Source organism: Xyrauchen texanus, chromosome 6 (genome assembly GCF_025860055.1).
Source record: "Xyrauchen texanus isolate HMW12.3.18 chromosome 6, RBS_HiC_50CHRs, whole genome shotgun sequence".
NCBI lineage: Eukaryota > Metazoa > Chordata > Actinopteri > Cypriniformes > Catostomidae > Xyrauchen > Xyrauchen texanus.
In genome coordinates, this window is record NC_068281.1 from 51,269,100 (window position 1) to 51,293,140 (window position 24,041).

General features: G+C 45.5%; 1 protein-coding gene across 1 annotated transcript in view; it reads left to right on the forward strand.

Annotated features, from left to right (window-relative positions):
- The window catches only part of LOC127644835 (cadherin-2-like), a 94,635-nt gene that overhangs the window by 65,700 nt on the left and 4,894 nt on the right, over nucleotides 1-24,041 (forward strand). Inside the window, exons 5-14 of the mRNA XM_052128234.1 lie at nucleotides 287-442; nucleotides 562-706; nucleotides 6,515-6,687; nucleotides 7,857-7,994; nucleotides 8,899-9,084; nucleotides 9,951-10,204; nucleotides 10,506-10,648; nucleotides 10,941-11,174; nucleotides 12,021-12,254; nucleotides 13,829-13,968. Coding sequence (XP_051984194.1) covers nucleotides 287-442; nucleotides 562-706; nucleotides 6,515-6,687; nucleotides 7,857-7,994; nucleotides 8,899-9,084; nucleotides 9,951-10,204; nucleotides 10,506-10,648; nucleotides 10,941-11,174; nucleotides 12,021-12,254; nucleotides 13,829-13,968 — 1,803 coding nt within the window. The remainder of the gene's footprint in view (nucleotides 1-286; nucleotides 443-561; nucleotides 707-6,514; nucleotides 6,688-7,856; nucleotides 7,995-8,898; nucleotides 9,085-9,950; nucleotides 10,205-10,505; nucleotides 10,649-10,940; nucleotides 11,175-12,020; nucleotides 12,255-13,828; nucleotides 13,969-24,041) is intronic.

Consider the following 24,041-nt stretch of genomic DNA (forward strand, 5'->3'; position numbering starts at 1 on the left):
ATTCATTCATTCAGTTTTTCATCAAAATGAAGTAACTTGCTCCACTTTCCTTTATGGCTGACTTTCCACTTAATTAATGTTAACAAATAGTGTTGTAACTTCTTGTGTTTTAGGGAATGCAGCCTGTCTATTACCTTCTTATAAGTTAACAGTGTAATTTAATGTCATTAATGTAATTAGTACAGTAAAGGTTATGTCTATGACAGGAAGTGAAATGGGTTGTGAATACAGATTGATATTGACTGTAAGTTCAAGTTTTGATATCAATATCTGTGCTGTCCTGTAGATTCGCTCAGATAATGATGAGACGGTGAGTTTACGCTACAGCGTGACGGGACCCGGCGCTGACCAGCCACCCACTGGTGTGTTCTCCATTGACCCCATCTCTGGACAACTGTCTGTTCTGAAGCCACTCGACCGCGAGCACTTACCCAACTTCAATGTGAGTTCAGCACATCACACATGCTGAGTGTCCCTAGACTTGATGTTGTTTATCTAGAAATGACGACATGTTTGTAGACGTGGTATTTTATTTGTTTCTTCTGTGTCTTATGACATCAGTTAAGAGCACATGCTGTGGACCTGAATGGTAATCAGGTTGAAAACCCCATTGACATCATGATTAACGTTATTGACATGAATGACAACCGACCAGAGTTCGTCCATCAGATATGGAACGGAAGCATTCCCGAAGGCTCCAAACCAGGTACAGGTGTCATTAAAACTTTCACCAGCAGTGTTTTTTAACTGGTTACACTTCAAGACGCAACTGAAGTGGTGACCCAACGTAGTACATCAATTGTTTATGGTACAAAAGTACACAAAAATGTCCTTTAACCCTTCATGCATGGGTGTTTCCCCAAACATTATTAATTCCTGCTGTCTTTAGAGATCTGGCATGCATATCTACCACAAATGGATCAAATGGAATATCTGCAGATACTACACATTAAACTGTACCAAAGCTTATTATTAACTTTTAGTGTTCTGTGAAGTCCCCCCCCCCAAATGAGTGAAAACAATAAAATGGAAATCCTAAATTACATAAATTAGTAACAAGCATTGCTAAAACAAAAGGAAGGGCTCTTAACCTCGATGCACCAGAAATAGGTAAGCATAACTGCACTGCCGCAACAGTGACTGGAAAATTACTCAGACAGGAGCTGCATCTGGACTGGTGGGTTTCGGCCTCTTAATAGCTGGAGCACACCCACCTCTGAAGGTGAGAACATGGTAGCTCATAATGTCACAAACATAATGAGAGCTCTCTGACCGCCAAAAGAGTGAATCAACTACATGTAAAATGCAGTCAGCTCAACTTGAAGGATGGAGTTGTAGCACGCACAAGAAGAGACAGTCACAATGTCGGGTAAAAACTGTTTTAATGGCAGAAAGGCAAAAGTACAAAGGGGCAAAACCAGAGAAGCGTAGTCAAGGGGGGCGTAAGGTCGAAGCCGGGAAATCAGTATATAACAAACGGGCAAATCCAAAGGAGCGTAATACAGGGAAGCGTAAGGTCGAAGCCGGGAGATCAGAATAGAACAAAGACAAACACGAGAGTAGTAGAAACAGGGGAAAGCTAGCGAAACACTAGATCTGGCAAAGTGAAGGGGTAACTAAACAATAACCAACAAGTGTGGGGAGACAGGGCAGAGTATATATAGAGGAAGTGAACCGTGCAGGTGAAACTAATATTCTGGTGATTGGGAGCGAGCGTGAGAGCTAGAGGGGGCGGAGTGAACTTGAGGATCTGAGTTCCTTACAGTACTCCCCCCTCTGCTACGGACGGCTCCGGACGGAACCGAGCGCGACCTCTGGGAAGTGGTGCGGGACGATCGGGATGCTGGCGATGGTAATCCAGCTTGAGGGCTTGGCCCAAGACATCCCTCGACTGTACCCACGATTGTTCCTCAGGTCCGTAGCCCTCCCAGTCTACCAGATACTGCAACTCGCCACCCCGATGTCGGGAATCTAACAAGGCCCGGACAGTGTAGGCGGGCTGACCTCCGACATCGAGTGGTGGAGGGGGTGTCTGGGATGCCGTGGGCGGAAACATGGGGCTGTAAAACACGGGCTTGAGGAGGGACACATGAAACATGGGACAAATTTTGTAGCGAGGTGGCAAAAGCAATTTATATGTGACAGGGTTAACTCTGAATAATTTTAAAAGGGCCGACGTACTTAGGGCTTAGCTTCTTGGAGGGTAGACGAAGACGGATGTCTCGGATCGACAACCACACCCGCTGGCCCGGATGGAACATAGGGGTAGGTCGGCGCCGGCGGTCTGCCTTCGATTTCTGGGTCTGGGTGGAACGTTGTAGACGGTCATGGGTGGCTCTCCAGACCTGGGTACACTTCTGGGCCCAGGCATCCACCGCCGGGACGTCACTGGGATTGGCCTCCCAAGGAAAAAGGGGTGGCTGATAGCCCAGGACGCATTGGAAAGGGGTGAGACGAGTCGAAGAGCTGACCAGGCTGTTTTGACCGTATTCGGTCCAAGGGAGGTAGGTGTGCCAGGTACCCTGGTTCTGGGCACAGTAGGCCCTCAGGTATTTACCTATCTCCTGATTAAGGCACTCAGTCTGGCCATTGGTTTGGGGGTGGTATCCCGAGGAGAAGTTAAGTTGGATGCCTAGTCTGTCGCTGAAGGCTCGCCAGAAGCGAGAAGTGAATTGGGTCCCTTGATCTGACGTAATCTCCTCGGGGATGCCGAAGTTCCGGAAGACGTGGTTGATCATAAGGTCGGCCAGTTGGGTAGCGTTGGGTAGTCCCGGTAGGGGAATCAAGCGGCACATCTTGGGAAACCTGTCTATCACCACAAGGATCTCCGTCCGACCCTCGGAGGGAGGTAGGTCGGTGATGAAGTCCATAGCGATGTGGGACCATGGCCGATCGGGTATAGGCAACTGTTGGAGGAGCCCAGCGGGAAGGAGACGAGGAGTTTTGGACTGGGCACAGACTGGACAGGAGAGGACATAGTCATGGACGTCGTCCTTGAGTGAAGGCCACCAAAATTTCCTTGCGAGAAGCTCAGTGGAACGGGTGATACCCGGGTGGCCGGAACAAAGGGAGGTGTGGACCCACTGCATGAGCTGAGGGCGAATAATGGTGGGTACGTACATCTTGTTGGGGGGGGTTTGAGGAGGCGCGGGCTCGTTACCTTGAGCCTGTAGGATGGCCTCCGTCAATTCCCACCTAACGGGTGCTACGACACACGATGTAGGGAGAATCGTCTCCGGCCCCGGGAGTTCAGAGCCATAGCTGAAGAGACGAGAGAGGGCGTCAGACTTGACGTTTTGGGAGCCTGGGCGAAAAGTGACCGAGAAGTTGAAACGGGTGAAGAACAAGGCCCACCTGGCTTGTCTGGGGTTCAACCTCTTGGCCGAGCAAAGGTACTCTAGGTTCTTGTGGTCGGTGAAGACCACGAACGGGAACTTAGAGCCCTCCAACCAGTGACGCCATTCCTCGAGGGCTAGCTTAATAGCCAGCAACTCTCTATTCCCGACGTTGTAGTTTTGTTCGGGGGAGGACAGTTTGTGGGAGTAAAAGGCACAAGGGTATAGCTTAGCGGGAGTCCCGTGTGGTTGTGAGAGTACAGCTCCCACCCCCACCTCAGAGGCGTCCACCTCTACCACGAACGGGAGTGTGGGATCGGGTTGTTGGAGAACAGGGGAAGTGGTAAAGGCATCCTTAAGAGCTTGGAAGGCTTGCTGAGCAGGTGCGCTCCATGTGAGGGACTTCGTGTTACCTCGTGTCAGAGAAGTGAGGGGTGCGGCGATCTTACCGAAGTCTCGGATGAAGCGCCTGTAGTAGTTGGCAAAACCTAGAAACCGTTGGAGCTCCTTCAGCGTCCTAGGTTCCGGCCAGGACAGGACTGCGGCAACCTTGTGGGTCTCCATCTCCATGGTTCCTGCAGACAGGACTTAACCCAGAAAGGAGACAGAGGAACAGTGAAAGGCGCACTTCTCCGCTTTAACGAACAGGTCATGCTCTCTCAGTCTCTGTAACACCCTCGAGACGTGGTTGGTGTGTTCCGAGAGTGTGGAGGAGTAAATTAAAAGATCGTCTATGTAGATGACGAGGAATTGGTCCAGCATGTCTCGGAAGATCTCGTTCATAAACGACTGAAACACCGAGGGGGAGTTAGCGAGGCCGTATGGCATCACCAGATATTCGTAGTGCCCCCTGGTGGTAATGAACGCAGTCTTCCACTCGTCCCCCTTACAAATGCGTACGAGGTTGTATGCGCTCCTGAGGTCATGTTTGTGAAGACCTTGGCCTTACTGACTTGCTCGAGGGCCGGCTGGATGAGAGGCAAGGGGTAGGCGAACTTCACTGTAGCTTTATTCAAGGCACGGTAATCGATGCAGGGGCGAAGCCCACCATCCTTCTTGTCTAGGATGAAGAAGCCCGACGCTGCTGGAGAGGTGGACGGTCGTATTATGCCGAGAGTAAGCGCCTTTTCGATGTAGTCCTCCATCGCCTTGGTTTCAGGCAGTGTTAATGGGTATGCTCTGCTCTTTGGGAGCGGGACCCCTGGAAGGAGATCGATGGCGCAGTCGACACTACGATGTGGGGGAAGATTAACCTGGGTTTTCTCGAAAACATAAGCGTAAGAGGAATACTCCGGGGGAATGGAGACCGGAGATTTCCCCTCGGGGCTCTCCACAGAGTTTGAGAAGACAGGAAGGGAGATACAGTGGGACAGACAATGATCAGTCCAACGCAACAGCTCCCCCGTGCGCCAGGAAATTTTGGTGGCCTTCACTCAAGGACGACATCCTTGATTGGCCATGGTCCCACATCGCTATGGACTTCATCACCGACCTATCTCCCTCCGACGGTCGGACGGAGATCCTTGTGGTGATAGACAGGTTTTCCAAGATGTGCTGCTTGATTTTCCTACCGGGACTACCCAATGCTACCCAACTGGCCAACCTTATGATCAACCACGTCTTCCGGAACTTCGGCATCCCCGAGGAGATTACGTCAGATCGAGGGACCCAATTCACTTCTCGCTTCTGGTGAGCCTTCAGCGACAGACTAGGCCCAGACACCCCCTCCACCACTCGCCACCCCGACGCCTACACGGTCCGGGCCTTGTTAGACTCCCGACGTCGGGGTGGCGAGTTGCAGTATCTGGTAGACTGGGAGGGCTACGGACCTGAGGAACAGTCGTGGGTACGGTCGAGGGATGTCTTGGACCAAGCCCTCAAGCTGGATTACATCCCGATCGTCCCGCACCACTTCCCAGAGGTCGCGCTCCTCTCAACCGTGCGCGGCCATCCGGAGCTGTCCGTAGCAGAGGGGGGAGTACTGTAACGAACTCAGATCCTCAAGTTCACCCCGCCCCCTCTAGCTCTCACGCTCGCTTCCAATCACCAGAATATTAGTTTCACCTGCACGGTTCACTTCCTCTATATTTACTCTGCCCTTTCTCCCCACACTTGTTGGTTATTGTTTAGTTACCCCTTCGCTTTGCCAGCTCTAGTGTTTCGCTAGCTTTCCCCTGTTTCTACTACTCTCATGTTTGTCTTTGTTCTATTCTGATCTCCCGGCTTCGACCTTACGCTTCCCTGTATTACGCTTCTTTGGATTTGCCCGTTTGTTATATACTGATTTCCCGGCTTTGACCTTACGCCCCCCTTGACTACGCTTCTGGGAGATAAAGAGCAGGCTCATTGTGAAGTGACTAGTTTAACAGTATTTACATTTTGAACCATATATTTAAAACCCAAAGTGTAGTATAGATCTGTGGCTTATCATAACTTGCAAATGCCACTAAATGAGGCAATATCATTATATCATTATACAATATAATACTAAAAGTAATACTCTCTACTAGAGAGTAAAGCATAGCAGCTTTATGCAGAAGAGTAACTGAGTACAGCATAGATTCCTCTTAAGAGCATAGAAGCAGCGGCATATCGGCGTGATGACCACACAATGTGTGCCGTGGCACCATGCCCATCTTGGGACTCGAGTCTGAAGCCAGTGCTGAAGTGGTATCATATGCATCAACCTGAGCGGCGTGACCACCGCCGAGGAAGCCATTTTCCCAGGAGCCTCTGAAATTGATTCAGTGGGACCGCGGTTCTCCGCCTGAACAACTTTAGATGGTTCACCGACCATCATAGAGACTGAGAAACTCCAACCTGAGAAAAGAGATGCTCTGTACCGGGGAGAGCTTGGTCTTTTCTCAGTTGACCTGAAGCCCCTAAGGTGCCTGAGCACCAGGTCCCTGTATGCATACAACAAGCCTCGAGGGTGAGGATCGGCCAGTTGTCAAGATAGTTGAGGATGCAGATGCCCAGAACCCCTTCTTCATCTTGGCTGGTGGGACAGGCTCTATCGGGAACTGAATCGGATAGCCGAGTCGGACGGTGTGTGCAAATTGCTCTCAGCAGTCATTTTTGGGTGCGTTTGCGTTGTTGAAATGAATGAAACTGCGCTTGAATGTTGCTTGAGTGTAAGTCTGTGATTTTTATGATCTGTGTGTCTTTGATTTCCAAAGGCACGTCAGTTATGACAGTAACAGCAGTGGACAACGACGATCCCAAAACACTTAATGGTCAGCTGCGCTACAAGATCGTGTCCCAGAATCCCGTCATCCCGAGCGCAAACATGTTCACTATTAACAACATGACAGGAAGCATCATCACTGTGGCTGCTGGGCTGGACAGAGAGGTACAGTACATCAATACCACATTATCTACAGCAGAGGAAAGTTAAGAACACCCATGTTACACGAGGTCTCTTAAACTACTATGTACCTTTGCTACAATGTACTTAGTATGTACTGTAACAGCGCCAGTAAACTATTTCATGTATTTTATTGAAAGTGCAATTGTATTCCCGGCTTTGAGTTTGTGCTAGGGACAGGAAGGAGTTCTCTTCTTAAGGAAGTAAGACTAGTCAGGAAGTGTGTTAGCAGTGGCTGTGATTGTTTGCTCATCTACGAGGAATTTGTTGAGGAACTTTCTTGTTCTATATAATTTGTTTATTACTTGTTGTATCTGAAGACATCTCGACTGGACATTAGAACTTTACTCATCTACTGAGATCAACAACTTCAATATTGCTTCAAAGCCTTCTCCCCACTTTTCCTGGAATTCAACAGTTTTATGAATTAACAACAGAAAATGCTTGAACTGGGGTACAGACCAACGGACTTTTATGTATATATTCTCTTGTGTTTGAGTCTGGTCAGTACCTGGATGGGAGACCTCCTGGGGGAAAGTAAGGTTGCTGCTAAAAGAGGTGTTTGTCATTCCAGCAGGGGGTGTTCACCCTGCAATCTATATGGGTCCTAACTAGGGATGCACCGATCTGATACCTGGATTGTTATCAGCTCCAATACTGACGTTTTCAGATGGATTGGTATCAGTCCGAAGAGCCCGATCCAAATCTGATTCTGTTTGTTAGTCATGTTTGTTCCTGTCAAGCTCTAAAAATGACATAAAAGAACCATAAAACACCATTGAATTAGTTCATATGAATCGTGCATTTATTAAAAGCCACTTGAAGATGCGCAATAGCTCTGTGAATCACACAAGGCTGTGTTTAATAAGTAAATATATAATATGCACGCGCAGCTCCAGCGCATTATTGAATGGTATTGAAAAGCACTTTTGTGTTACCTGAAGTGTGACGGTTTAAACTTCAGACCATGAGACATGAGGGTTCATGTTCTTTCTTGGTACTTTTTGTTCTGTAAAACACACTGTTCTGAAATATGATTTTCCTTGAACCCATTAATAGTGTAATTACATTGTTTGTGGCTAAGTGTTTCAAAGAAATGCTTGAAAGAATTGAAGAACTATGATCTGATCTGAATTGAATGTTTCTCTTTGCAGAAAGTACCACAGTACAAGCTGATTATTCAAGCCACTGACATGGAAGGAAACCCCGCATACGGTCTCTCTAACACGGGTACTGCTGTTATTACAGTCACAGACGTCAATGACAATCCTCCAGAGTTTACCTCTAACACTGTAAGATCTACCAAACACTTATGATAGTAAATACTAGGGGTGTAGTAGTTTCTCATGGTTCGGTTTGTATCATGGTTTTATAGTCACGGTTTCGGTATGGTTCAGTATTTATGTTCAGGGGAGAAAGAAATATTACAGCCAAATCCAAAGTAAAAATATTATTTTGGTAACATCAAGAGATTTGCCCTCACTACAAATCACCATGATTTTACTACAGTAACCATAGTTTAAACAATGAATTTGTAGTAAAATCATAGTAACCACAAAATGAACATGGTTACTGTCATGTTACAATACTGTAGTAAAATCATGGTTACTATATGGACACTACAGTATTACTGTTGTAAAACTATGGCTAATTGGTAATTGGTGTAAAAGGTGATGTCAGCATAAATATCTAATCAAATATCGATGTATTTCCGTGTCTGCAAACAATGCATGTTTTGTAAAGGTTTTTTGACCATCGCTGATGTAATCGACTGCATAAATAAAACGTTCCCAGACAGGACACTTAAATGACACAGGGGCTTCTCTCTTGCGGCTTGTTTCCTACACTTGCCATTCTGCCAACTAACGTGTGCAGAACTGTGATGTCATCAACTGATTTAACATACTAACAGTTAATAGGACAGCTTCTCTCTGTAGGAAGTTGACCCACATGAAACACAGGTGGATTGTGTCCATCTTCAGAGCCATACACGTTACAACTACGCATGTCTATTCGGTGCTTTATGTGTTATTGAACTAGAGATGAACCGTGGAGCGAATGCGAACCGTATAGTTTGTTTTTTTACCGAGAACCGTGACACCCCTAGTAAATGCATACTGTACACCAAATACATTCAATGCTGTAACTATAAACATGTTACCGTCACATACAGTGCATGATTTATGTATTGTGCAGTTCTATGGCACTGTACCAGAGAACCAGGTGAACGTTATTGTGGCCAACTTGACAGTGACGGACAAAGATCAGCCAAACACAGCAGCGTGGAAGACCGTGTTCAAGATAACGGGCGGCAACCCAGCGGCTCATTTTTATGTACCCACTGATCCAGTTTCTAATAAAGGCCTGGTGACTGTTGTCAAGGTAAAACACATCATTATTTCATCGTGTGACAGTTGTGGAGTGATATGACTATTGTAAGGAAATACAGTTATACTCAAGAGAGAGACCAGTATGAACAACGATGCACAGGAGTCAAAGTTCCATCACTAGAGAGAGAGAGAGAGTTTACTGAAGACAAACTTCTCCACATTTCCAAAGCCAATCAACAGAAAGAGGAAATAACCTCAATCAGTTATCTCTTATGAGTACAGTGAACAGTACAGATGATTCTAGAAATCTTACAAACATGATGTTCTGTTTAACTACTATCATTCAAAAGATGATATTTTGAAAACAATAAGTCGAGATGTCAAGCAGAGATGGGTCAGAGGTGAGTCTTCACTTCAGATAAACTGGCATCAGTCACATGATTCTCAAAACTACAAACAATCCCGCCGATGACATCATTACACAGATCTTCTCTCAAGGTTGTGACACAGTCGCATGGTCTTATCCAGATGCATGTATGTTCTCCGGGAGCCGGACTAAATGATAAAGCACTGTTAACTGGGGTTAGGGTTAGGTCACTCCTCAGAGGTCAAATACACGAATGACCTGGAACATTCATAAATGTAACATAATGCACATGACTAAAACGCTTTGATTACCGCTTGATTATAGCAATTGCTAGTAAATGTATTCACCTCATCAATAGGCTGAAGAGATGGGGTAAATCCACCCTTTCACTATGTACAGTAGGAGATCAGTTGCCAGGGACAACAGCATTGTTATTATACTGTATATACAGTATGTTCAGAATTTCACCACAATTGAATTTCTGATTTGTTTCTATGTAGATGAATTGAACTGAATTCTCTCTCTCCTCTCTGTTTGTCGATCTCATGAAGCCCATTGACTACGAGGTGAGCCAAGCATTTGTGCTGACCGTGGTGGCGCTGAACGAGCTTCCTCTGGACAGAGGCATTCATCTGCCCCGTCAGTCCACCGCCACCGTCTCCATCCGTGTCAGTGATGTCAATGAGAGCCCTTATTTTAAGCCCAACCCGAAACTGGTGAAGCAGCAGGAGGGCGTGAAGAGCGAGTCAGTCATCAGCACCTTCACAGCTCAAGATCCAGACCGCTTAATGCAGCAGAACCTCCGGTACAAATTCAAGGAAGTGTCACTCACAACACAAATAACACTACATGGGATGGCACAGTATGTGAACACCCCCTTCAAATGGGTTTGGCTTGACCCCTATGCATTGTGATGAGCTCATCCAATATTTAAAACATAATAATAATAAATCAGAAAAGAAAGAAAACCTCTATTTTCTGGGAAAAAATCTCTGTGAATGCCCATTCCAGTATAGTGCATTTCTACAAGAATATATGCCATTTATAATGCATGTAATAATAATAATTTCATTTATGTCATTTTACCATGTAAACTCTGTCATTAGATACAGCAAACTGTCTGATCCGGCAAACTGGCTCCGAATTCATCCCATAAATGGACAAATCACAACCATCGCTGTTTTGGACAGAGAGTCTCCATATGTTCAAAATAACATCTACACAGCCACATTCCTCGCCACGGACAACGGTTTGTTTGCTGCTGTAGAAATGTGAATTAGTTTTGTTCATACAGTGTATATATATATATTTCTACAGCACCGGTCAAAAGTTTGGGGTCACTTGACTGAAATATTTCTCATGATCTTAAAGATCTTTTGATCTGAAGGCGTATGATTAAATGTTTGAAATGAGTTTTGTAGATAAAAATATAATTCTGCCAACACATTAATTTATTTCATTACAAAACTAAAATTTGATTTATGTATGACTTGGACAGAATAATTAAGAAAAGTAGCCACTAAGTGTGTTTCTGTGTGCAGGGATTCCACCGGCCAGTGGCACTGGTACTCTTCAGATTGACCTCTTGGATGTGAATGATAACGCTCCTCAGGTGTTTCCAGCAGTGGTCGAGATGTGCGAGAAACCAGAGAACAATGGAATCAACATCACAGCTCTGGATGCAGACATCCACCCGAACACTGGACCTTTCACCTTTGACCTGCCCTCACAACCTGCTGATGTGAGGAAGAACTGGACCATCAGACAGCTCAGTGGTGAGAACCTGACACTGTTGAAACTTTAGTGTCAAAGAGGAACAGTATGTCAGTTGTGAGGGACTATTTTGGCTTTAATAAAGAAGACGCTGCACAGCGTCAAGTATTGTGCAAAACCTGCCTGGGTAATACTACCTCACAGGGCAACACTACTAACCTGTATCAGCACTTCAAGAAACTCCACAAAGCCATGTATGATAGCTGCATAGCTAAAATCTGTGTCAAGTAAGCAAAATACAACCCAACAGGGATCACAACAGGGATCCCATGAATATCCCACAAGTTGGATGTGGGATATTCCTACTTGATATCTCCGAGCATAAATACATTCCATTTCCTGATATTCAGAACTGCAGCGCTCCCGTTAGCTAGCAGGGGTTTGACTCTCATTAGAGATTGTCTATCAGTTTGGTTGCTAGGACACGTGCTAGCGCTAGCATTTGTGCTTCAGGTGTACGATTATCAAAAGAGATTATAATGTTTTATAAATTATTAATATTTTTATATAAAAAATACACAGGCAAAAAGGTGATTGAGAATGAAAGGATGAAAAATATGTATTTATTTGTCGTTCTCTGCTGGCCCTGAGAATGCATGCAATTTTAAAAGCAGTTTTCTAGGTAGAACTTTTGACTTTTTTTGAATTTTAGGTCCAGTATTTTGAAAAATACAAAAATAACCACAAAAGAACATTAATGTGACCTTGGTGTAAGTGTGTATGTGTTGAACTCATTTTTGGCCAAAATCCCAGACAACACCATATAAAACAGAGGTAACAATGTGATTGACATATATTCACTTGCCATGGAGCGTTCTGTTTTAACACTCTCTAAATTCATTTCCCAGGTGATTATGCACAGCTTGCTCTCAGAATTGAGTTCTTAGAGAGTGGACTGTACGAGATCCCGATAACAATCACAGACTCCGGAGATATGCCATTGCGGAACACTTCATACCTGCGAGTGAAGGTGTGCGTGTGCGATGATAACGGCGACTGCACGGATCACGAGCGCATCATGGCCGCTGGACTCGGCACGGGACTGATCGTTACACTCCTGCTCTGTGTCATCACCCTCCTCAGTAAGTCCAAACCTGTCAAGAATATGCTCAGGTCATACAGTATTCACCCCAAAGTCACAAGAAAGGGTTAAAGGGACAAAATGAAACTTCTCTCATCATTTACTCATCCTCATGCAGTGTCATGCAGAGCACAAATGAAGATTTTTAGAAGAATATTTCTGTTCTGTTGGTCCATACAATGAAAGTGAATGGTGACCAAAATTTTGAAGCTCCAAAAAATAAATAAATAAATCTGTATATACTATATATATAATAAAAAGATACTGTACCTGTGAAAACTGTTGTTTCCTGTTGAACACATAGTAGTGTAATGGCTATTCTTTACACACACACCAGATGGGCCTTTATCGGTTGGCTTGATATTATGAAATCAACTCATTAAGTATAAAAGCTAACATATCAGTTAATATCAATAAGTATTACCTTAAGAACAGGTGGTGCAACCAAATTAAGCACTGACTTCGTTACAAACTAACTAGTAGTTACTAAGCACTTAGTGTGAACTATACATCCCAACACTCAACACTAAGTGCCCTACATGGTGCACACTACCCTGATGTGCTGTGTGAACAGTATTATATATTCGAATGCAATTTGTTGCATTGAAATTAAGCTGTATAAAGTCTTCCGATTGAGTTTCAAATATGTCTGTATATTCGAGGGGCTGTACAGTGTTAGCCAATCAGAACAGAGGCCACTGAAGTTTAAAGGAGGAGGTGCTGTGGCCAAACCCCAGCTTTTCAGAGAGAGCACAAAAAACAGAGTGCAAAATGATTATTTAATTTCAAACTATGACTGTTTTAGTGTTAAAAACTTGAAATTATTAGTGGACCTCAAGGAAGATAATTCCATTATAAAACAATTGCATTTAATGACCACTTTTATTTTAGTTATCTTTTAAGTAAAAACAACTGAAAATGTATGGGTTAGGGTTTGGGACAGCCATTTCCTATAGAACGTTCTATGATTTAGTATTTAGCTTATTATTAGTCTTGAGTTTAAATGAATAAAAATAATAATTACAAAGATGCCATTTTTACAAGAAGTTTGGTAGAATTAATAACATCATATTGTTTGTTGGGTTATCCTAAATTCATGGTGATTTTAAAGTAAAATTGTTAGCAGTGTTTTGATTGATTACAGTAATGAGTCTCATGGAAATCATCTTTAAGAGCAACAGGATGAAAAGAAATGTTATGGTACTGAGAATTTGTGGGGGGAAATGATGTCACAATGCAAAACATATTAATGGATCATGCAAAAATACAGTTTTTTGTTTTCTTGATTTGGGGTGAAATATCACCTGCACGTGAGATCTACAGATCAATCAAGCCATCACTGTCTGTGTTAATGTGTCAGAGCTTCTGAGGAATTAAATCATACTTTTCTATGTTTGTTCTAGTTATATCTCCATTTTTCTCCAACTTCTCTTTGACTTTTCAAACAGTGTGTCCACTTCTCACTTTATACAATCTTCTGGTTTGACCCAGTGTAACATCTCTCTCTCTCTCTCTCTCTCTCTCTCTCTCTCTCTCTCTCTCTCTCTCTCTCTCTCTCTCTCTCTCTGTTTGTAGTTCTGGTGCTGTTGTTTGTGGTGTGGATGAAGAGGAGAGAGAGAGAGCGATTGGTAAAGCAGCTGCTGATTGACCCAGAAGAAGATGTGAGAGACAATATACTGACATATGATGAAGAGGGAGGAGGAGAGGAAGACCAGGTACACACACACATCCTCAAATATGATAAAGGACTAGGGGAGGAAGACCAGGGGCCTCATGTATAAAACTCAGTGTAGATTTCATCCTAAACGTTTTCAGATTTATAAAACCTTATGTATGCCTGAACCTGCACAAAGTTCACTTTATAAATCCCAGTCAGGAGAAGATTTATTCCCCACCCCGTCTCCTCCCTGAAATAACCATATAAGGAGCTCGCAACACCTGTTTTTACCTCATCAGCATATACTTCCTGTATACATATTGCCATCCAGTCACGTGATGGATAGTAGGTTTCACTGCAGCACGCTGCGAGAGTTTTCTCTGAAACCCTCCTCCTCCCCACCTACACCTGTCTAGATCAGTGATATTGGGGGATTGTATTGATGTCTAATTGTGCAGCATCATGTCAAACCTGCTTAATGCAGCATATCTTGTTTGTCTAATTGTGCAGCAGCAGCATGTCTACACGCTTAATTCAGTGTGTCGGTGCATGTTCTAAATGTAGCAAGTGACCATACTTGCTCTGTAGCATTTCTAGTCCTCTAAGACCAATATCCTATCAATATGTCATACCCACATTAACATGCTAAATCTTTCAGAGAGTTCATGATTGAACTGTGTGAGAAATTTGGAAAATAGAATATAACATTGATCGTAAATGTCACACGTGTCCATAAGATGGATGCTGCTGCTAAAAATGTTTTCCTATTTAAATGAGATCAATTTACCAGAGAAACCCAATTGTAGAAGATATTAAGATTTGTTTTTAGAGAATATATATTTAAATGTATATTAGCCTAACCCCAACTCTAACCTTTATTATTATTATTGCTGCTAACATTATGCAATTTTTCCTCTCGTGTATTTTTGGAGTGCTGTGTGCATTTTCCATTTCCCTTTTTAAATAGAAGCAGCTAATAAACCAGCAAAATAATAATAATAATACATTCTAGAGCAAATCGTTTTCCTAAGAATTGATGTCCTCATGTGTGGTCAGCGGAACCAAGTTGTGAAAATGTAAATAATATCAAGCTATAGAAAGTTTTGAGACATTATAGACATTATATCTCATTTTCTTTATAGCTAAATTAACAATTCTTATTCAAAGTAATGACCAGCAACATCCAACTTCTGCCAAAATGTAGCATTATAAATGGTGTATGTACTGTATGTACTGATGATCATTGTCCCATGTGTCAAACATGTTGAGTGATCCAAACATCATCTGCAGCCTGAAACTGAACTTTTCATCAGATTGTAGGAGTGAACGCACTTAACTGCATAGAGAGCTATAGGATGCTCCCTTGCTCCCTATTTAGTGAATGACTTAACCTCCAGTGTGCTGTCTGTCTGCACTGGTCTCAGAACAGTTTGTAAGGGGGTCCACTTATTGGCCCAATGGTTTACAATAGCGTGTCTGAAGGTGTTCTGTCTTATCGTGCGCATTAAATAATACTTGAATTATTATATTTGAGTTCCATGTTTTATTAATCTTATCATTTATTATTTTCTTTATTTCATCTGACTCCAATTATGAAAAACCTTGTTGATGTATCTATGCTCTGAATTTAAGTTTTGTATCTGATTATGTTAGTAATTCTCTTTTCTAGACTGCATTTGTTATTTCAATGTTATTTGGGTCCTGTGCCGTCCGGGTGGAGGTCCTTTAAATACAAACTCATAAGTTTCAGATATTAGTACGTTTTAGACTAAGTCCTTATAGATTCTTGGTTTTACCCGTTTAGTCTTATTTGGCCAAGTTCTATCATAGATTCTCGACTCATCGTTTAGTCCCAGCCAATTAAGTTCTGTTTTACAGATTCTCAGTCCCACTCTTAGTTCTCTTACGAGAGGTTCTCTCGTATTGCGTAAGCTAGCTTACGCTACGGGAAAGATTCATCTTTTCTGAGATATTGAAGCCAAAAAATTATCCTTAATTTTTGTATCCATTGTCAACGCAGTGCGGCAGCTGCAGACCTTGAGCGGGCTAGCTAGCGAGCTCATAGGTTGCTCTGCGGCAACTGCTGCAGCCTATAGACGAGCTTGGGCGAACTCGCATCCAATGAGAGGCGTCCGCGCGCTCACTGCATCAAAACCCGCCAAAATGGGCGGAACTAGAGTGCATATAAGCGTAGTTCGTAGGCTGGAACCCTGATTTTCATCTCTTCAGCGAAGCTCTTCGCATCTCTGAACTGGAAGCTGCGTCGCCGTTCGAGGGGCATCAAGCAAGCGTGGACAGCGCTCGAAGAAACCGACCGTCTTCGCCACCTTCAGCCGTCCTGCGAGCTACGCCATCCGGCAACGTATCCTTTTTAAAGCAAGCTAGTTCTTACGAACTTCACAAAAGAGTACGAGCGTCTTTTTAAAGATGCCTCGCTCCACTTGCGCCTCATGCCGTGCCCCTCTCAGCACCGGAGACCGCCACGTCATCTGCGCTCTCTGCCTGGGACTGGGGCATGCAGAGCTCGCCCTCACTGAAGGCGAATGCGATCTCTGCGAGGAGCTTCCGATGTCGACCCTGCGGGCTCGACTCGAAGCGCTCAGGACCGAAGCCGCTGCGCCGCCTTCCATTCAGCCGCGCAGAAAAAAAGCGCCACTCTCAAAGGCTGCCGGAACCAGTGGTAGAAGCGATTGCCTCGCCGGAGCCCCTCCCTCGAGCATCGCCTTCACCCTCCCCGCCCACCCGGGACGCGCAGTTGCCGCCGAGCGGCTGCTCTGCTGCCATCTCGGACGAAGAAGCGGAGGATAAGGGCTGTTCCATTATGGCTTCGGACAGCAAGGAGTGGTCAGGCTCACACGCCTCCTCCTCGGCCCAGGAATCCAGCAGGACCCGCGCCGGAGTCAAAGGGGAATTAACGCGCCTCCTCACACAGGCCGTCGACCGCCTCGGGCTCGAGTGGTCACCACCCCCTGAGCAGGCTCCCAACAGACTCCACGCCGCACCTTTGCCCGCCCTCCGCGAGATGGCGGTCTAAGCTGGTGCTCCCGTCTAAGGCCTGCAGAACTACTTCTGCCTGTGTTGGCCGCGCCTATACCGCCGCCGGCCAAGCCGCATCTGCTCTGCATTCCATGGCCGTCTTACAGACAGGCTGTTTCAGATCTGTATAGCCGACATGGGAGAAGCTGAACGCACTACGCGCCGCTCTCTCTGTCCGGTCTCTTCGGTTCCGCGGTGAGTGGCATTGTTGACCGTTTCTTGAAGCCCAAGCCATGAATCTCTTTCTGCCTCGTCGCGCTAGCTCCTCTGCAGGCCGCCCACGTGACCAGCCTCCTGCATGAGCCTCTTCACAGCGCCCAGCTCAACAAGCCAGACTTCTCAGCGTCGACAGGGCGGCCGCCCTCGATCACGCTCAGACAGCCGCCGCAGACCGCCACCCCCCTGCAGGCCTCGGCCTAAGATTGTACTGAAACCTGAGCAACCGAAGTCCTCCTAGCGTTGTTGAGAAAACGACGGCTCAGTCCCACCACGGCCGGACCACCGTCAAAGCTTCGCCCCCTGTCAGTCCCCTTCTCTCAGGCTACTGCAGTGGTGGATTCAGCAGCCAACAAGCCGGTGATATTACCCGCTTGCCTGCACTCAAACGCCGTTTCCACGGCGACCCAAAATAAAGCCTTATGTGTAGAAAATGTGCCCACAATCCAGTGTTCACCCCTACACACAAGCATTACACGTCCCGTGTCCCTATCAGAGCACACTCACATAAAGCGGTTACGACCCGCTCGAGTGTTAGGGTTAATCTGTCACACGACCAGCCTTATGTGTAGAAAATGTGCCCACAATCCAGTGTTCACCTCTACACACAAGCATTACACGTTCCGTGTCCCCATCAGAGCACACTCAAAAGTGGTTACGAACCACTCGAGTGTTAGAGTCAATAAATGCGCTCACGAATACGTGCGCGCACCCATTCTCTGCCCGCTCTGTCACTCGGCCAGCAAACACTTCTCTGTATGTAAGTCCCGTGCCCGTGGCTATGCTTGCGCATCACTTAACAGACGTGACTCTTTCCCCATTCACCTCAATCGGGAAGTCACTCACAGAACAGCCTGTCCATGCTGTCTGCGAGCAGTCCAGCATAAGCACAGTAAGCGCGCTCACACATTCTGTTCAGCGTGCTGTGTGCGGCAATCAGAGCGATTTGGCCATTCACCCTCTAACATTACGCTTCACAGCGTGGGAAGATATTCCAGGGATATCCGAATGGGTGTTAAGCACAATAAAACAGGGCTATTTGCTACAGTTCGATCACCGTCCTCCTTGCTTCAGAGCGCGGCTCGAAACTACTGTGAACACGGAAGCAGCGTGCATGCTTCGTTCAGAAATAGCAAACCTTCTGTGCAAAAGGACCATAGAGAGAGTGCCGCCTCCCCTGAGCGAGTCGGGGTTTTACAGCCATTATTTTCTTGTCCCCAAGAAAGACGGCGGCCTCAGACCAATATTAGATCTCAGGGTTTTGAACAAAGCGCTTGCAAAAAGACCGTTCAAAATGCTTACAACCAGCAAACTCCTCGCGCATGTGCGCCGGGGGACTGGTTTATTTCTCTCGATCTGAAAAATGCATACTTTCAGATTCAGATAAATCCCCGTCACAGGCCATTCTTGAGATTCGCCTTCGACGGCCAGGTTTATTAATACACCATCCTTCCATTTGGCTTGTCCTTAGCACCCCGTACTTTCACGAAGTGCATGGACGCGGCGCTCGCACCCCTGCGGAGTCAGGGTTTGCGAATTCTGAACTATTTGGACGATTGGCTGATTTTGGCACAATCACATACGGAGCTTCTGTCTCACAGGACAGTTCTCCTCAGTCATCTGAACAGTTTGGGCCTTGCAGTCAATTGGACCAAGAGCTCACTACAGCCCAGTCAGGCAATTTCCTTCCTTGGAATAGAACTAGACTCAGTGGCAATGACGGCTCGCTTATCTACACAGCGCGCGCGCCGTGTGCAGCGACTAGCCGTGTCATTTCAGATGAACAGCCTCACACCTCTGAAGAAATTTCAGAGAGTGCTAGGCTACATGGCCTCAGCCGCAGCAGTACTTCAGCTGGGTTTACTGCACATGCGCCCGCTTCAGCATTGACTAAACACCGGCGCGTCTCGCCGGGCTTGGGCCACAGGCCGCCAGCCCATCAAGGTGACTCAGACCTGTATTTCAGCTCTGCAGCCCTGGACAGTGGCCAAATGGTATCAGCGGGGAGTGACAATGGGAGCTGTATCTCACTGAAAAGTCATCTCGACAGACGCGTCCAACACGGGTTGGGGCGCGGTCTGCGAGGGCTCTCCGGTTTTCGGCTATGGTCAGTTCAGGAAAAGCGCCTTCACATAAATTGTCTGGAAATGATAGCGGTCGAGTACGCGCTCGTGCGCTTTCTCCCGGTCATTCAGGGTCACCACGTCCTGGCCGTTCGGACAACAGATCTGTGGTATCCTACCTAAACCGTCAGGGCGGTGTCAGATCCAGGAACCTCTTCCATCTGACGAAACGCATACTGAGTTGTCCCAGTGCCACCGGCGCTCGCTGAGGGCGACGCACGTGCCAGGCCACCTGAACGATGTCCCGGACAGACTGTCCAGAGACAATATTCCCCCAGGGGAATGGTCCCTGCACGCTCAAACAGTCCAGACATTATGGCACCTATTCGGCAGAGCAGAGATAGACCTCTTTGCGTCCAAAGAGAACTCTCACTGCCCAATATTTTTCTCGAAAAGCGAGGACGCGCTGGCCCAGGACTGGCCCAGACGCCCGCTTTACGCCTTCCCTCCCGTCTCACTATTGCCACAGGTAATGCAGAGGATCAGGGAAACGCGTCACTCGGTGCTCCTCATAGCCCCGCGTTGGGAGAATCAGACATGGTTCCCGGAGCTTACGCAGCTGTCACTGACAGCGCCGTGGCCCATCCCAGTGAGAGCAGATCTCCTTTCTCAAGCTCGCGGCACAATCTGGCATCCCCACCCAGAGCGCTGGGCGCTGCATGCGTGAGTGATCAACGACTACCCGTCGCTCTGCCAGAAGGAGTAATAAACACCATCATACACGCTAGAGCCCCTTCCACGAGAAGACTCTATGCATCAAAATGGTCTGTGTTCTCAAAATGGTGCACCGACAGAGACCTGGACCCGCGGACATATGGGGTGTCGTCGCTGCTCGTATTTCTACAAGAGCTGCTGGATAAGGGCAGATCCCCATCCATGCTCAAAGTGTATGTGGCGGCCATGGCGGCGTTCGCTGAACCCCTGCACGGCCAGTCATGGGGTAAAAACGAGCTGGTCATCCGCTTCCTCAGGGGAGCTAGAAGGATGAACCCCCCACGCCCCCCATCGGTTCCTATCTGGGATCTTTCTATAGTTCTCGAAACTATGAAAGCCCCCCCTTTCGAACCACTTCAATCCGTGGATTTGAAATACCTTTCACTCAAAACCGTTTTCTGACTGCCCTGTCATCAGTCAAACGTGTGGGAGACCTTCACGCGCTGTCTGTCAGCGCTGCGTGTCTTGAGTTTGGACCAAGTGACTCCAAGGTCATTTTAAAGCCTAGACACGGCTATGTTCCCAAGGTGATCGGTACTCCTTTCAGAGCACAGGTCATTTCCCTATCGGCGCTGCCAGCACCCGATAGCGAAAGCGACGCCAATCTCCTTTGCCCAGTCAGAGCACTGAGATTGTATACTGCGCGCTCCGCCGCTTTCAGACGCTCTGAGCAGCTTTTCGTTTCGTTCAGAGGGCGCACCAAAGGTTTCGCCGCCTCGAAACAGACACTATCTAGATGGATAGTGGACGCTATTGCTGCTGCATACGCGTCAAAAGACCTGCCATGCCCGTAGGGCATTAGGGCTCACTCCACTAGAGGCATGGCATCCTCGTGGGCATGGTCCAGCGGGATTTCCATTCACGACATATGTGTGGCAGCGGGATGGACTTCCCCCTCCACCTTTGTCAGATTTTACAATATGGAAGTGAACCTCTCGTAAGAGAACGTATCGGTTACCTAACGTAACCTCGGTTTTCTCTAGATGAGGGAACGAGTATTGCGTAGCCGGCCGTGCTCGCGCCACGAGCGACTTTTCGCTTCAGTCAATGAAAACCAGGTTCCAGCCTACGAACTACGCTTATATGCACTCTAGTCACGCCCATTTTGGCGGGCTTTGATGCAGTGAGCGCGCGGACGCCTCTCATTGGATGCGAGTTCGCCCAAGCTCGTCTATAGGCTGCAGCAGTTGCCGCAGAGCAACCTATGAGCTCGCTAGCTAGCGCGCTCAAGGTCTGCAGCTGCCGCACTGCGTTGACAATGGATACAAAAATTAAGGATAATTTTTTGGCTTCAATATCTCAGAAAAGATGAATCTTTCCCATAGCGTAAGCTAGCTTACGCAATACTCGTTCCCTCATAAAAGAGAGAACCGAGGTTACGTTAGGTAACCGATACGTTTTTCCATTTAATTCTACTTGGCTAAGTCCTGTTATAGGTTCTCTGTTTGCTGTTTAGGCTTTTACTTAACTATTCGTGTTCTTTTGAAGTAGCTTAATTAAGCCAACTCTGACCATAGATTTGTAGTTAATAAGAAATATACTAAAAACAGTCCTTCAGAATGAATTAAAAAGGTAACAATTTATTTTACCAGGTAATAGTATATGAATAAAATAATTAAAGTTGCATTCCATTCAAACATTTACCAAACATAAGAAATTAGAATTGCAATTACCTGGTAGAGAAAAGCTACACACTTTGTCTGGCTACAGAGAGACCTTTCAATTCAAATTGCAATTACCATTACCTGATAGAAAACTACACGCATAACTGTGTGGGATCATCTGACTACAGAGAACCATGAGCAATGTGTCACATTTCCTTAAATACCCAAACCATGAACAAAGGGAATTTTGGGAGTGGTTAGGTTTGGAAGTCCTGGGGACATACCTCATTAACATACAGGCAGGGATGGGGACAGACCTCCAGAATTATACAGCATTTGGCAAAGACTTTATAACTTTGCTACCAACAGATTTATCAACATGGGAAAGAGACCATTACACCAGTCGCACTGAGACATTTTAAATGATACCAAACATGCCTTTGTCATTAGTCACATTATTTGTTTTCACGGTTTTCTTTGTTACATTTTCACATATACATTTTGTGTGTCTATGTGTCTGCTTTGGGGGGGGGGCACAGAGAACAGATGAGTGAATTTTTAGTGAAAAGGCCTAAATTGGCCTGAGGTGAGATAGAGGTGAGATGTGAGATTTGTGTTTTATGGTGCTTGCTCAGTAGGATGCATTGAGGTGGAGATGTGTTACGATCCCTGGTTGTCTGCCCCGTATTTTCCGTGTCGCCGTCACCAGGATTCCCGTCCTTCATCACTGTGTCATTGTTCGCACCTGATTGTCATCTGTTATCATCATGTGTCTGTGTATTTAAACCCCGCTGTTCCTCCATTCCCTTGTCGTTCGTTGTTTTGAGGTCCTGACTGTTGTGATGTTCTGACTGTTTTGCCCATGTCCTGATGTTTGCTCTCATGCCTGTCTTGCCGAGTTCATCCTGCCGTGTTTTCCCACTTCGTGTGCCCTTGAATGTTTTCGTGTTTTAGTTTCGGTTCACCCATCGTGGTTATTTCCTTTGTTCCTCTCTGTTTATTCTCACCTTTGTTAAATAAACCCACTTGTAGATCCTCACTCCCCATCTGCCTTCGTCTGAGTCATTACAAGATGCTCATCTGTGTAGAAGTTTTATGACGTTGGTTCTCGCAGAGTTCTTTGTCTTTCCCGGATGAGATGCAGACAGTTTGGAGTCAGTCTTACAAGTTCAATGTGATAATACACAGTAATCATCTAGGAATGAATAGAACCGTATTGTACAGTGATACCAAAATAAAATATAACCAAATTTATATGAAAATGAAGGGAAAATTATTCAAAATAACAAACATGTTTTTTCAACTTTTGAGGGAACGTGGTCCTAATTTCCACGTATGTGGACATCATGTTTATCAGCGCACTGATGGCAGAAAAATGTACAGACATTTTAAAGCAACACATCAAATGAAACTAGAGATATTCATCCAAACATTTTTCAGTCAAAAAACTTTTTACCCGATGAGACAGTTTTGTTGGTGCTGCACCTGTAGGAGTGTTTCACAGAAATCAACATCATGCTGTTGTGTCACGTGACTCAGTGCGCCAGAATTGTAACCCTTAAATGACAGTGTAGAATGTTGTCAACAATATTCAGTTGATTTAAATTCAGATAAATTATGCGTTGTGTATAGCGAACCCAAAATACAACATCCACACATGTGAACGCAGGGTCGCACAAGGTTAAATATGTTTTATAGATCCTTAAATGTTAGATATTTACAGGAAGCAAAACAAAGATGCTAAAAAATGCTAAACTTTATGTAGCGAATCAGCTCTATGAAATATTAATAATCAATCATAACTTGTTATAATCGATCATGAATATTTGGATCAGTTAATCGGGTTAACTTGAGGTAGCTACATTAACATTACAACCAAATGCTCGGTTCATCCGTGAACACTCAATATTGGTTATTAATTAATTAATTAATAGAAAGGTACATTTCCGGGGCATGGGAAATGTCTTTCTTACTACGTATTAAGAGCAAGTAGTCAAAATCTATGATTAGTGACTTTAGATATGAGCCTGAGACACAGACAACTTTACGTGACATGAACAAGACTTTATTAACTAGACTAAACATTTAAACTACTCTAACATACATATACATACATTCATACAGTTTACCAAGGGAAAGAGGGTTGAAGCAGAATACAGGAAGGCAAGAAGTTATAGCATTGTTTGAAATTCAGCAGATCAACAGCCTGAGCAAACCATCATATTAGTTCTGACGCGCCCTTTTTAGAAAGGGGTGAGGATACTTAATGTATCAAATAATGAGACTAAGTTTGATACTTGCATGTCCCATTTGAATTAAACTGTCCTGATGCAATTGTTGAGGCTCCAGTTGATCTTTGATGATGTTGTCTTGATGAGAGAGAGAACCAGTGGGGGTCAGATTGATCTTTGGTGAATGGAAGGACAAGGCCGTAGCCC